The following is a 13,149-nucleotide window of genomic DNA, read 5'->3' on the forward strand; positions in this document are numbered from 1 at the left end:
CGAGCTAAGCGATCTATCCGGAGGAGGATAGATCCTTTTGTTCTTTTTCTGAATGTCTGTGATGCTATTAAAGGTATTGGTTTCCTCTTTAGTGCTGAATTCGTATGAGGTGTCCACGGCTCCCCGAGGTAAAGAGGAGCGGGCGAGCCTGTGGGCGGCCTCGTTTCCAACCAGACCCGAGTGGGCTGGGGTCCAGATAATTAGAATATTGTGGGCTGGGATAAAGTCTTTTAGATATTTAGCCGTCATTTCGTGGATGCGTCCCTTGCTGTAATTTCTAATTGCGGCTTTGCAGTCGCTTACTACGTATTTGGTACCTGGCTGAGTTAGAGCGATCGCTATTGCAACCTCCTCCGCCACAAGGGGTTTTAAGTCAAGATGTCTTACAACGCGTAACGTTCTGCCTGAGTCCCCGACGGCTACGGAGACGGTGTCTCCTAGCGTGCCTACCGCGGCATCAGTGTAGGCCACGGTTCCCTGTGGCATCTTGCCTAGCTTAGCAGTCAGCTGTGCGACCCTGCTTTTCCTTCTGCCTTTGTCGTGGATGGGATGCATGTTTCTAGGTATGGGAGCGATAATAAGATGCTCTCTTATTTCTCTTCCCAGATCTGTTCTGGTGTTCACTGTGCTATCTACGGTTGCCCATTTCGCTAGCTCTAGGTATTTCCTTCCTGCGGGTGTTTACAGTGTTCGCCAGTGTTTACAGTGTTTACAGTGTTCGCTTTACAGTGTTCGCCAGCGATGGCAGGCATTGTCAAAGAGAACAAGTGATTTTCAGTTAACTGTGCATGGCAAAGTTCCGAAAGATTCTATTGCATGGAACAACTGAATGCCTAATTCCTGACCTTTAGTATTCAGCAATAATTCAAAGTTATTTGCGATGCGGTGTCTTGGAGTGATCATCACAGAAAGCAGTGCGGTGCTAAGCAATGTAGACGACTTCCGCGACGCATGGCTCTCCTACGCGCAAGGTTCTCATAAAAGAACGTTACATTTAAGAACGCCCAGGACCACATCCATATTTATTATGATTTCCCAGAAGGCGACGACTGCCAGAATGACATACGTCAAAAATATCTTCATCGACGCGGATGTGTCATTTAAATCGAAAAAAAAGCGAGAAGACGAAGCCTAAGCTTTGAAATATGATTTGTAAGAAGATAAATTACGTGTCCCCTCCGGTAGTGATTAGAAACATGTGGATTCATGTAGTACCGATAGTATAGGCTTCGACTGCAGACTAAGCTGTGAAGCCTTAACCTTTAGGAAGTAGACCACGTTATGTGGGCTCCCTCAGTGGGCGTCTACATACTAGCTGCAGTAGCCTTGGCCTCGGCTGTTACTCTCTATGAAGACAATCCACGATACTTCAGAAAGCAGTACGCTAGTGAAGTGAGTCAATTTAGTATTAGTATTTTGTTTTGTTTGCCAACTTTATTTTTGTAGAAGTTTGATTCCTCACATTACAAATTCTGCAACGTGATGATCTTAGCCCCTCCTTGGGTCGTACTTTTCTGTCAGTTTGCTAGGCATTCGCATCATTTTTATTGTTTTATTGGTAACTTCTCTCAGTCACGTAGCCCATTGTGGATGACGGCACGCTGTACGAGAGAAGAACACATCTGTAATGGCACTTACGGGCATAAAGCCGCCGCACACCGAAGGTGACAAATGATTGACCCCGACGACATTGGTGACACCCCTTACGATTTGAATCGAGCCTAGTCCCGTATCATGAAAGAAACTGTTATGTTGTGCTACAAATTGGCTGGTTTTCTGGATTCTGATTCGGTTAAACTAGATGCTGCTGCTTAAGGGGTAAGCAGTTGCACAACCAGCAGCCTGGCCATGCTGTGATAGACTGTTTCTTTCCCCTGCTGCTTCAATTCTAATGGTTGACCGACCGGCTAAATGAAACGATAACAAGTAATGACCCCTCAATGGTTTTCTGAATGCAGATAACTCACATATGCTGTACAAGTCAAAACTCCTAGAATCGAAAACACTGCAAAAATTTCCCTGAAAAGTATCAAGCAGAAATGTCGCGCTTAATGCAGTGAAATAATCCAGGTAACCAACCTTAAACATGACTTTTTTTTTGTCATTGCGATGGCATGCCAAGGCTCACGATGCGGGATGGCGGGCACCACCGATTACGTACTGGTGGCGCTTGACTGACCTCGCGAAGTGCAAGGAGTATCGTCAGATGTTCTAACGGAGCGACTTTTAGATCGGCGCCGCCGCTGAAGGATCCTTTCGTTACCCACCTGTTACCCACTCTCCTTACCCACTTTGGATTCAGTGGACAGCGGTATTTTTTAGGAGCTGCTTACGTGTGAAGGACTAAATAAAAATTCCGAGAAGATAGGTAGAGATAGCGTTTATATCGATATTCACGGGACGTTACGAGTGCCTGACGTCCACTTGTACCAACATTTCAGTTGGGGATGTTTCAGAAATGAGTGGTTCCGTGGGCTTCGGGGGTTCCAATTGAGCCTGGTGGAAGGTTTTCTTGTTCTAACACTTTGTTGTTCTAACGCTTTCCTCTCAGAAGACACGCGCAATTTACCCGACAAGGACTGGCGCGCTCATATTTCGCTTATTAAATCTTTTACAAACTAAAACTTCGCAGCGGTCTGCCAGCAGGGTAGAAAGAACGGTCCAAGAGAGATGATTCAAGAAAGTAGATCGCATAGCGAAGGTGTTTTAACGGTGCTCGTAGAAGATTGTCATCAAACCTTCCATCGAACTTGGATGTTTCCTAACTCGCCTAATACGCTTAAGTGGTTCAATGTTGGTGCTGTCGAGAAACCTTTCGCCCGACAATGCACGAAGCACCGGGCGAACTTGAGGCACTGCACGACTACGGGTTCTACTGCCGGGTACACGGTTTTAGTCTTCCTTCTTTAGGCTTAGTTCCTTCGGCGAATTGTACTGTCTGAGAACAGTCTATGCTCTTCGAGTCTCTGCACCCAGCGGCTGCTACAGAGCCCGCGCTCAATGGCAGAAGCCTCCGCGCTGACTTGGGTGTACAGGGTATTTGCAGCTTTTCCCTCGAGGGCCAGCTCAGAAGCTACGTGGGCTTGTGGGGCAGTTTACAGCCCCGGTCCTTGGCGCAACCGGGCACCTGATCATGGTGCCACTCATCTTCGGTGGCAGTTACAGACGATATTGTGTCTACGGACGGGAACAATCAGACAGAACATGAGCTGTTTACTCAGGCGCAGTTGAGTCCCTCGAAAAAAAAAAATGAGTGGACGGTTACCACTGTATAACACGATATTCAGCAACAGCTTTTAAGGCATTTATATTTTACGACATGTTGAGGAAGAGAATATGAGTTAGCTTCACGTCTGTATAGCTCTGGAGCGCTGTTTTTTTAGTTTTCCACGCATACTCGCTTTTAGCTAGCTCTCCTCTCCAGTGCGTCATTCTGGTCGCGTGGCGCTACCAGTGGCCTTCTCGGACGGAGCCTTTCGATTTAGCTGCCGCATATGGACAGTTCTGCGTCTGTACGCTCTCACCATGCTCTCTCATCTGCTTCCACTCTAACCAACCTCCGGATGGTTCCCATGGTAACAACCTTTACCGGTTGCCTATTCCTACTCTCGCCGTATTATATCTCCTTCCATGGTAACCGTCCTCCACCTTCATCAAGGGTACATACCCTCCGGGTGGTCCCTGTAGCAAACACTTTCTGCTTGGGCCTTAATTTCTCGCCATACCTTACTCTTTTTACGGCAACCACCATCCGGTTAGGTATTTCAATGCTCTCGCCATATTACATTCCACCTTCCACGGTAACCAGCAACCGGTTATGGATTTTTTCGCTGTCGTCACGCGCTCTTCCCTCCACAATCACTTTTTTTCGGATGGTTTCCACCCGCCGGTTACGTGTTCTTCCACTAGTGTCATACGCTCCTCCTTCCCCCCGGTAACCATTCTTCGAGTGGTTCCCGTGGTAACGCACTCACCGGTTGCGTTGAGGACTACGACATACTGCAACGACGCGAAAGCCAGGTACCGGAACATAACAACTGTCTCTGTAAAAACAAATATCCCACAGCCAAGGCAAGAACTGCACTCGCTGCTCGTCGGAAGAACACTTCGCTTCGTTCTCGCCCGCCCTCAGTTACACGGTAATAGTGAACTTTGAAGTAAAGCACCAACAAACACTCGCAACAACATCAGACCTTGCAAAACTGAAGCGCATATCAACCTCGCTTAGAAGGCTCGGTTAGTGCCGCGAGTAGCAAACTGATAACACGAGGTGCCCCTGCTATAAACATACGACAATAAAATACAAAGAACCAGAGGTGGTCGAAATTTCCGGAGCCCTTCACTACGGTGTCCCTCATAGATTGAGTCGCTTTGGCACGTTAACCTCCACTAAGCCAAACCTATAAAATTCAAATTCTGCTTCGTATCAATAATAGGTTTAGCTAGAGAAGAGTTAGTTCAATTAAGTAACAGTTATAAGCTAGTCATCATTCTTACAATCACCGTGTGCAGTTTACAGGCCTGAGCGAGCTCCTTTTCGTGAAGAAGCAGACAAGAAGCCACCTTCTGAGGCCTTTGTTTCACTGCCAAGCGATGGTGAAGAAATTTCACAGTTTTGTCAACGTGTTTGAATACAGAATGTTCTACACCACCACTTCGACTCCGAATATAATGTGAGTGAAGATAAGTATCTTGCACTGATTCTCTTATTTCCACTGAAAAAATAAGAATCTCACTTGCCCATTGTTTCTGTCCTTTTCGCGCAGCCGCACCTTTGTCACTTCGTTGTATACCTCGACAACTCCACACCATGATCAACCGAACGCCTTGACGTTTAGGACAGAAAAAGGTAAAACCCTTGTACGTATCGGACCAAATTTCAGATCCCACAAAATCAAGGCACCGACCCACTTTCGACATTACAAACCAAAAGCCTGTTGCGCTTTGGTCGGTAACTGTTATCTTACAAAAGCATTACAAGAGTGAATGTAAGAAAAAGACAAAAGACAGGCAAAAGGAACTATACGAGGGGGTACCCAAAAGAAACGGGACTTATTTTTGTTTGAACTTATTTCTTCAGATTTTAAGCACAGACCTTCAATCTGCTTCAAAGTATTCCCCACTTGCAATGATACGCTTGTCGAATCTTTCATTCCATTTTTCAAAACATTGTTTAAATTCATCTTTTCTGATGCTTGACAGTGCCTCCGTCGTTTTTTTCTTCACCTCAGCAACATCAGCGGAACGCTTTCCATTTATTTTTTTTCATTATATGAAACAAAGAAAGTAGCACGGGACAAGGTCGGGAGAGTATGAGGGTTGAGGAATAGGGGTCATGCCATTTTTTGTCCAAAATTGTCGTAGAGACAGGGCTGTGTGAGCAGGGGCATTGCCATGATGGAAAAACCAGTCACCCGACCGCCACAAATCTGGCCGCTTCCACCGCACACTGTTGCCCAATCTTTTCAAAAAATCTAAGTAGAAAGACTGTCTGACCCTGCGGAACAAATTCTCAATGGACGACTCCTCTCGCGTCGAAAAAACAAATCAGCATTGTTTCGAGGTTTGATTTCACCTGACGAGCTTTCTTGAGGCGAGGTGAATTTGAAGTTTTCCATTGGCATGATTGTTGCTTTGATTCAGGATTCGATTCAGGAACACTTGAGTTGTCCCTATAACATCGTCCTTGTACGCCTTTCTTAATATTTCAAGAGTTACCATCCAACTTTTTCCGAGAAAAAATCAGAATTTCACCGGCGCACGCTGTTCACGGAAATCATCCATTGCAAAAACGACATTCACACAAAACAGTCGTCACTCTAAAACTCTGCCTAAACTAGTCTCACCTCCTTCAACGACGGCACTCGGCTTACTGACTCTGGAATGTTCGTTCTATGCGCTCCTAGTGGCAAAACGCGGTACCACAGAAGCTTTGCCGACCAAAAAATTTAGTCCGGTTTCTTTTGGGTACCCCCTCGTACTGCAGGATAACAGCACCTTTTGCTGGGCTAGTTGGTGCGTCATGTGTTCAGGAAAGAAAAAACAGCGCTAAATTCTACACAAACCACACAGAAAGACGGACAGGACGGGCGCTGTCGTCCTGTCCGTCTTTCCGTGTGGTTTGTGTACAATTTAGCGCTGTTTTTTCTTTCTTGAACAAAATATACTGCCGGAAATCATAACATTCAGTGTGCAAAGAGATAACAGCGAGAATAAAGTAGAAAATATATAATGCAATAAAAGAGAATAAAGATGTCCTATGTGTTCCTACGGGCACCAATTGCTGGTAGTCAGCAAAGCGCAGCTCAAACGGTAATTATCATCAGCAACCTGACTACCCTCATTTCAAAACGACTGCCCATGCCATATATGTCCAATTAACCGTTCCCTCTGCCGAACGCGGCCATCATATCCATGGCATGCCACGCCAGTTGTCAGTGGTGATGTATACGGAGTTCGCATTCTGTGTTAGACAAGCTAAAAAGCTAAAAAGAACAACTGCTTTGCCCCCAAACCCAACCGACATCTGAGATTGCAGACTTCTTTACAATTTTTTCTACTTTCCCTTGACGAAAACACAAGGTGGCCCATTCAAAATATACAAGGTCATGTTCGCTGACCGAGTACACGGCTGCTTCGTCTTGGTTGTAAACGACGGGACTAATGAACGAGGTGAGTTTAAAAAATATATTTGAACGCTGATAGATTTTATATGCCTGTTTTATCTTTAACCAACCTTGTCAGGAAAGCAATGAATATACATTCATAGTATTAATAACCAGGAATCTAAACATATATGAGAACAAAAAAAATCTCCAAAAAAACTTGAGATGTTTAGAAAAAATTTATTTACATATGTACACATGCCAAGGTTACAAGATACATTCACATTAACAAAAACACATGACATTAAGCATGTAAGGTGAGCCAATTAAACAGGTACCGTAAACATTTCTAAGTAACTAACAGGAATGGGCAATGTAAAATAAGAATGCACATATACCGATTGACAGAAGAGTGAAAAGTCGATAATTAGTCATTGAAACATTGAAAAGGAGACTTTAGCGCCAGTTTGGCCTAAAAACCAAGACAAGACGACCGTTATTAACAGAAATAAATGGGCATGACCATTGTCGGAGAAACTCTTCCTCACCCAAGAAAAAGAGTTCCTCGGACAAAAAACTAATCAGCTCCCGTCGGAGACGGCCGAGAATTGGCCACACAGCGCGGCGTCGAAAGCCACTAGCGACCGCGGCGCATCGACTGCGCCATAAACTAAAAAGACCTGCAACTATTAACAGGCGAGCAAAACGGCCGCTGGGGAAGCGGCCGCAGGAGACGAAGCACGAAATGCCCTGCCCACGAAATCCCGCATGAACCGCGCGCCAAAAGACACGCGCTACAACACAGGTGACTGTAGCGTGGCGATTAGATTCCGGGAGCGGGCAATTCGGACAGGTACTGGAGCGTAACACACCCCACCGCTCTAACCGGTCACAAGTAGGAAGCACTGCCCAGCCAAGTTTCCAGACAAAGTCACGTAGATGATCTGGGGGAGGTGTCGACGCTAAACGCGCCCACTGAACGCGGCGCATAGGTGAGCGGCGAGACGCCGGCACAACAGGTAACAATAGTGTGCCCATAATGTCCACCACACGGTCTGCAACGATGTTGACAGCAGGTGCTACTGCTCTTACATGCCTGTAAAAGGCCACTGATGAAGCGTAGAAAGCGGTAGGTTGCTCTGACTGGGGTCCATGATTAACAGGGGCCGCCGGATCCAAAAAGCGTAAAGAAGGGCCCAAAAAGTACCGAGCCAGGATTCGCGCCGGAGACGCGTTTCCTAGCAGGATACGCAAAATACTCTTCAACGCTAACAGCGAGGACGTGACGGACAAATTTGGAAAGGCAAACCCTCCTCTCTCCAGTGGTTGTCCAAGAACAGCACGGGCTACAAGTTCGGTTCCGCCTGACCAAAAGAACGAAAAAACTGTAGTCTGCACTCGCCTTATGACACGGAGGGGTGGTTTAACAGTGTAGCAGAGGTACCAGAAGGCACCATGTATGACGGACTGAACCAGGTAGCGCCTCTCAAGCAGAGGCAACTCGAATGTCTGCGCCCTTCGCACACGAGCTGTAATGTCTTCGACGACCGAAGACCACACACCATTCCATATTCCAGCACAGTCGTAGGTCACACCTAAAATGCGCATCTGCGCGCACCACTGCAAAGGTATTGAAGATGTAATACGAGTCTGGGAAGACCCCACAAAAAAGTAACAACTCTTCGAGTAATTAAGAGCAGCCCCAGACAAGGAGGCGTACTCACGGAAAACATTTAAAGTTTCAAGCAGGCTGCGTTCATCAGCTAAGTACAGAGTGATGTCGTCTGCATAAGCAGTGACGCGTACCGCTTCGCTGCCTGGCAAAGCCAGACCTCTAATAAAGGAGTGGCGATTGACTGCCAAGAGGAAAGGCTCTAATGCTAAGACAAACAAAAGGGGGGAGAGCGGACAACATTGACGGACGCCGCGGCGAACATCAAATGCGGTACTTTCCCGGCCATCGAGGAACAGAGTGCTTGAAATATCTCTGTACATCTCTTTAATGAGAAGCACGAATGAAGGTGGGAAGCCGAAAGCATCCAGCATCCCGTAAATGTACTCGTGCTCTAAGAAGTCGAACGCCTTTTCCTGATCAAGGGAAACAAGAAGACCCTGTGCGCGCCGTCGTAAAGTATACGCTAGGATGTCTCGCGTTACAGAAGATAAACTGTGTATTTCACGGCCTGGGATGGAGCAAACCTGGTGGCAGGAAATAAGTGACGGGAGGAGAGCTCGTAGACGACGAACGAGTAATTTTGCTAATACTTTGTAATCTGAATTTAGCAGGGTGATAGGGCGCCAATCTGCCGGGCATGTCGACATAGGAGACTTTTTAGGAATAAGGACAATGCGGCCTCTTTTGAATGATTCAGGAAATACGTGCTCAGTAAAGCATATTTTTAATACTTCCGAGAAAATAGGGCCCACAATATCCCAAAATTCTAAATAGAACTCCACAGGAAGGCCGTCTGGACCAGGCGCTGAGCCTCGTTTCATGGAGTCCAACGCCTCCTTGATTTCATCTGTTGTTGGCACAGCCATAAGGCCGTCATGGAGTTCAGTTGAAACCTGCGGCAAGCCTGCTAAAAATGGGGCTGCGGAAACGACATTGCGATCAACTAGAATGACCGACTGAGCAATACCCCTGAAATGGCTAAAAAACGCACTGAAATTCCTGCCACCTGGTTGGGACGTAGCCCCGGCGGAAGATGTAAACGCAGGGGCACCTTGAGTGTACAACAGCTCTTGGCGGGCCAACCGAAGCACCTCAGGATGAGCAGTTGGACTGCGTCGACAACGCCATGCAGCCGCTGTCAAAGAGGAGGCACGTAAAAGACGCTGTAGGCGCTCCGAAAGCTCCTCTTTCCATGCGCACATAAGCGACGAAGGCGACGGGGTGCGTTGAGCAATACGTAGCTTCGCCGTCACCACACGCACCTCATCTGACACGCGAGCCCTAAGGGCTCGACCAGATGCGGCGCAATGGTGACGCCACTGCTCCTTCAGACGGTCCCAGTCACCGGGCACCGCCCCAACAACCGAAAAACGCAAGACCCGTGTGAGCCCCTCTTTAGTGCTGGCGTCGTGAAGTATGCGTACATCCAACCGCCATGGTCTATGGGGTGATACTGCAGGCGCCGGAACCGTGAGTGATAGAAGAAAAGGGCGGTGGTCTGATATGTGCACCGGCGAGGATGGCAGCGTCAGTACATTAGCTACACAAACTGACCGCGAAAGGCACGCCGACACGTACGCCCTGTCTAGCCTACTCGACGATAACCCGCGACGCCAAGTCCACACAAAGACGTTGCCATAGAGGAGCTCATACGCGTCCGTGAGCATGAAATGATTCACTAAGCGGCGCAACTCACGCGCATTCCAGCCTGGCCTACCCCTACCAGGGCCTTGCACATCGGCGACCGTATCGAGCACGCAGTTGAAATCGCCCAACATCACAACATTACGCCCTCCAAGAAAATACACATCTAAATCTTTAAAGAATGCGTTTACCAAATTGGAATGCGCAGGCGCATAAATACAAAGAATTCTCAGGTGAAGTGCGTTAAACGTGCAGTCGAACGCCAACACGCGTCTAAGCGCATCGTAGGTAACATGATGATCGCGCAACAGTGAGCGGTTCAAAACAAGAACGCCAACGCCGCTAGAACGCGTGCTGGCGTACGAAAAGAAGGCATCGACGCCAAACCTACGCTTGAATTTCAACACGTCACTGAGACGAAAAAAATTGGTTTCTTGCAGGCAGACGATATCGCAACCCGAGGAACGAGCGAATGCGACCACTGTTGCCTGCTTCAAAACACTGCGGAACCCCTGCACGTTAAGAGTAATAATTTGAAGGTTAGTCATTTTGGAAATGAAAAATGAAACCTGAACAGTCGTGATGTTTAGGCAATACAAAGCGCGCCGCGAACGGCGCTAAACCACCTCACTTTTTGCGGAGGGTCGGACCAGAGGAGGCACGAGGCCTCCTTGGCCGACCGGCAGAATTGTCCGAGTCCGTAGTCGACGCATGTGGACGCTTTAAGCTCGAACTTAAAGCGACCATCTCAATATCCGAAGACTCTTCGCTAGAAGTGCTAGCGCTGATCCTCGATGTTGAAGAGGACGGCGACTGCACAGGATCAGCGTCTGGAGATGATCTTGGCTCTCGTACAAGCGATGACGAAGACGACGATGGCGGCGTCGGGTCCTCCTCAGGCGTGATGGCAGTCTCGTCAATGACGAGGTTGACTGAAGAGGCCGAGGACGTCAAGCTGCTGTCGTCACCGTCGACCTCAGCTATGTCGGCGTCCCTGCTCAAAACCGCAACGCTGGCCGCGGGCTCTAGCGCGGGCTCCGAGGGTGGCACGTTCTCAGCCTCAGATTTTTCCAGGGACACAGTAGGCTCGGCCCCTGTCTCATCAGGGACGCTCGGAGAGACTGAGGCTGACGCAGCAGGAACCTTTACTGTCTGCTCGCTTGGTGCAGCACTGGACGCATCAGCAGCAGACTCCGGCTCTTCCACGCAGCGACGCTGAGACGCAGTGGAAGCACCCGTAACGGCGGCGGTGTTGGATCCGCAGGTCTCCTTGATGGCTTCAACCGCTCCCTGAGCGGCCTGCGGGGGCGCAGGGCGGGCCGCAGCCTCCGAGTACGAGGGCTTGATAGCGCACGCCACAGTAGCGTGCGGATCACCACAACGACGACATGGCAGCACGCAACCCTGGCCTTGGTGCCCAAAGACCCCACAGCGGGCGCAGAAAGGAGCCGTGCACTGTGCCCTGAAGTGCGCAGTGGACCCGCAACGCCGGCAAACGCGCTGCATGCCCTTGTAGTCGCACGTCACGCGGTGGCCTGCGACCTTGATGTAGTTGGGTACGGGTGACTCTGGTTTCATTTCAATCCGCACGTAGCGGGTCCCGGTGGTGACAGTGGGACGCGAGCCCATGACGCCGCGACTAATGTGCAGCACCTTGCCAAAAGGGGAGAGAGCCTTGGCAAGGGCGTCACTGGGTACACGTGCGGGCAGAAAAAGAACAGTCACCTGGGTCACCTGCGGGCTCAGGGGAACGATGGCGACGCGTTCCTTGCCGATGGTGAGGCAGGAAGCTTCAACGATTTTAGCCATGGCGGCTTCACTTTTCACAGTGACTTGGTAGTTGCGTCCACCGAAGTGCTGGACGCAGTACACTTCCTCCAATCCAACTACGGAGGCTGTCGCATCGACGACATCCTCCGGACTAGCCCCCTCAGGGACGACAACATCAAAGGCCAGAGCCTTTGTAGGTGGCTGGCTCACCATAATGAGGCGCCCGCCAGCCGAAGGACACCTTAACAAAACACGTCGAAAGGTCACACACCGGCCACCGACGCAAGCCGGCGGCCGGAACACACACCGAAGCGTCCACCAGCACAGCCGCGTTCGCTCCACCACCACGCACTTCCCCCAACTTGAGATAAGCGGCCGTAGCCGGCTTTCGTCACCACCTCCTTGTGAAAAGTTGTTGTTGTTGTTGTTGTGACTGAGAGAAGGATGAAGAGGAAATTGCACGGGCCTGCTACTGGCTCGAGCCAAGCCACCACCGCTGCCACGTGCAGATAGAGAAGAGTTAAAAGATCAGAGGAAAGAGAAAAAGGAAAGAAAAGACGCGCGTCGCAGCAACAACTGCGTCCGCCGGAGCGGACGCTGCTCAAAAAGAAGCGGCCGAAGCCGCGCTCGCCGAAGCGAGAACAGGTTTTTTGTGAAAAGTGGCAGCACACATCAGATGGTTTATGCGCATTGACGTATTGCTTTGGTCATGTGAGGCGAGTGTTTGCGCACATATAGTGGGCTCTTTGTTTCCCGCACAAGTGCGTGGCTGATTAAATTATAATCCGCGTAAAATCTGCCACAAAGCTGCTAGTCACAACTTCCGTTAGCCATTAATCGGCAGAGTCGAACTGTCAACCAGCACATACATGGCCGTCTATGGGGGCCGTTTCTGCAGTGCTCAAAATAGAGGTGTAGCCTCTCAATTAGAGTGTACTCTGCATCTTTGGCATGGAAACGCAGAAAATCAGTGTCCTTTTTTATTTCCGCACAGCATGCCGGCTTTTGCGGACGGCGCGTACCGTGGGTCAACGAGCTCCAGTGGACTGCCAGAACGTCTACACTCAAAACTGCCCTAGAGATAGCATAGAAGTCTACGAGCGGAGGTGCTGGCAACAGTTGGCACAAATAATGTCGTGAAGCAATTTAAATACTCCGCACTTCAAGTGTTATTACGTTCCTATCAGCACAATGTAAAATAAACAACTTTCCTTCCTCTAAGCTGAACCATACCAATATGGATTGCGCAGCGAAGAACAAACCGCAATTTCGACATGATACCGTTCAGTACATTTGTCTTTGAAACACATGCGTGCGTGCGTGTGTGCGTGTGTGAGTGTGTGTTGTCGTCTTTTATATGTGATGTGTTGAGCGTGTGCATGCATATATTATAATTTAAGCAGTGGGCGAGAGAGACCACAGGAATTGATCTTAGACGGCTGTCTCATTTTTCAA

General features: G+C 49.0%; 1 protein-coding gene across 1 annotated transcript; it reads left to right on the top strand.

Moving 5' to 3' along the window:
* Positions 1–1,281: 1,281 nt before the first annotated feature.
* LOC149328121 (uncharacterized) lies at positions 1,282–12,847 on the top strand. Its single transcript, XM_089559975.1, has 5 exons — positions 1,282–1,392; positions 4,513–4,673; positions 4,767–4,849; positions 6,583–6,672; positions 12,689–12,847. Exons 1-5 carry the CDS (start codon positions 1,282–1,284, stop codon positions 12,832–12,834), a joined length of 591 nt encoding a protein of 196 aa, XP_089416101.1. The 3' UTR covers positions 12,835–12,847.
* The last annotated feature ends 302 nt before the right edge of the window (positions 12,848–13,149 follow it).

The sequence above is a fragment of the Amblyomma mixtum genome, chromosome 9 (genome assembly GCF_055824585.1).
Source record: "Amblyomma mixtum isolate Tamu chromosome 9, ASM5582458v1, whole genome shotgun sequence".
In the NCBI taxonomy this organism is placed as follows: Eukaryota; Metazoa; Arthropoda; class Arachnida; order Ixodida; family Ixodidae; genus Amblyomma; species Amblyomma mixtum.

Excerpts from the sequence above, each read along its gene's own strand:
- LOC149328121 (XM_089559975.1), top strand. The coding sequence starts at position 1,282 with ATGTGGGCTCCCTCAGTGGGCGTCTACATACTAGCTGCAGTAGCCTTG. Across the intron at positions 1,393-4,512 it reads GAAAGCAGTACGCTAGTGAA|TTTACAGGCCTGAGCGAGCT; the intron begins GTGAGTCAATTT and ends CACCGTGTGCAG. Across the intron at positions 6,673-12,688 it reads CGACGGGACTAATGAACGAG|CATGCCGGCTTTTGCGGACG; the intron begins GTGAGTTTAAAA and ends ATTTCCGCACAG.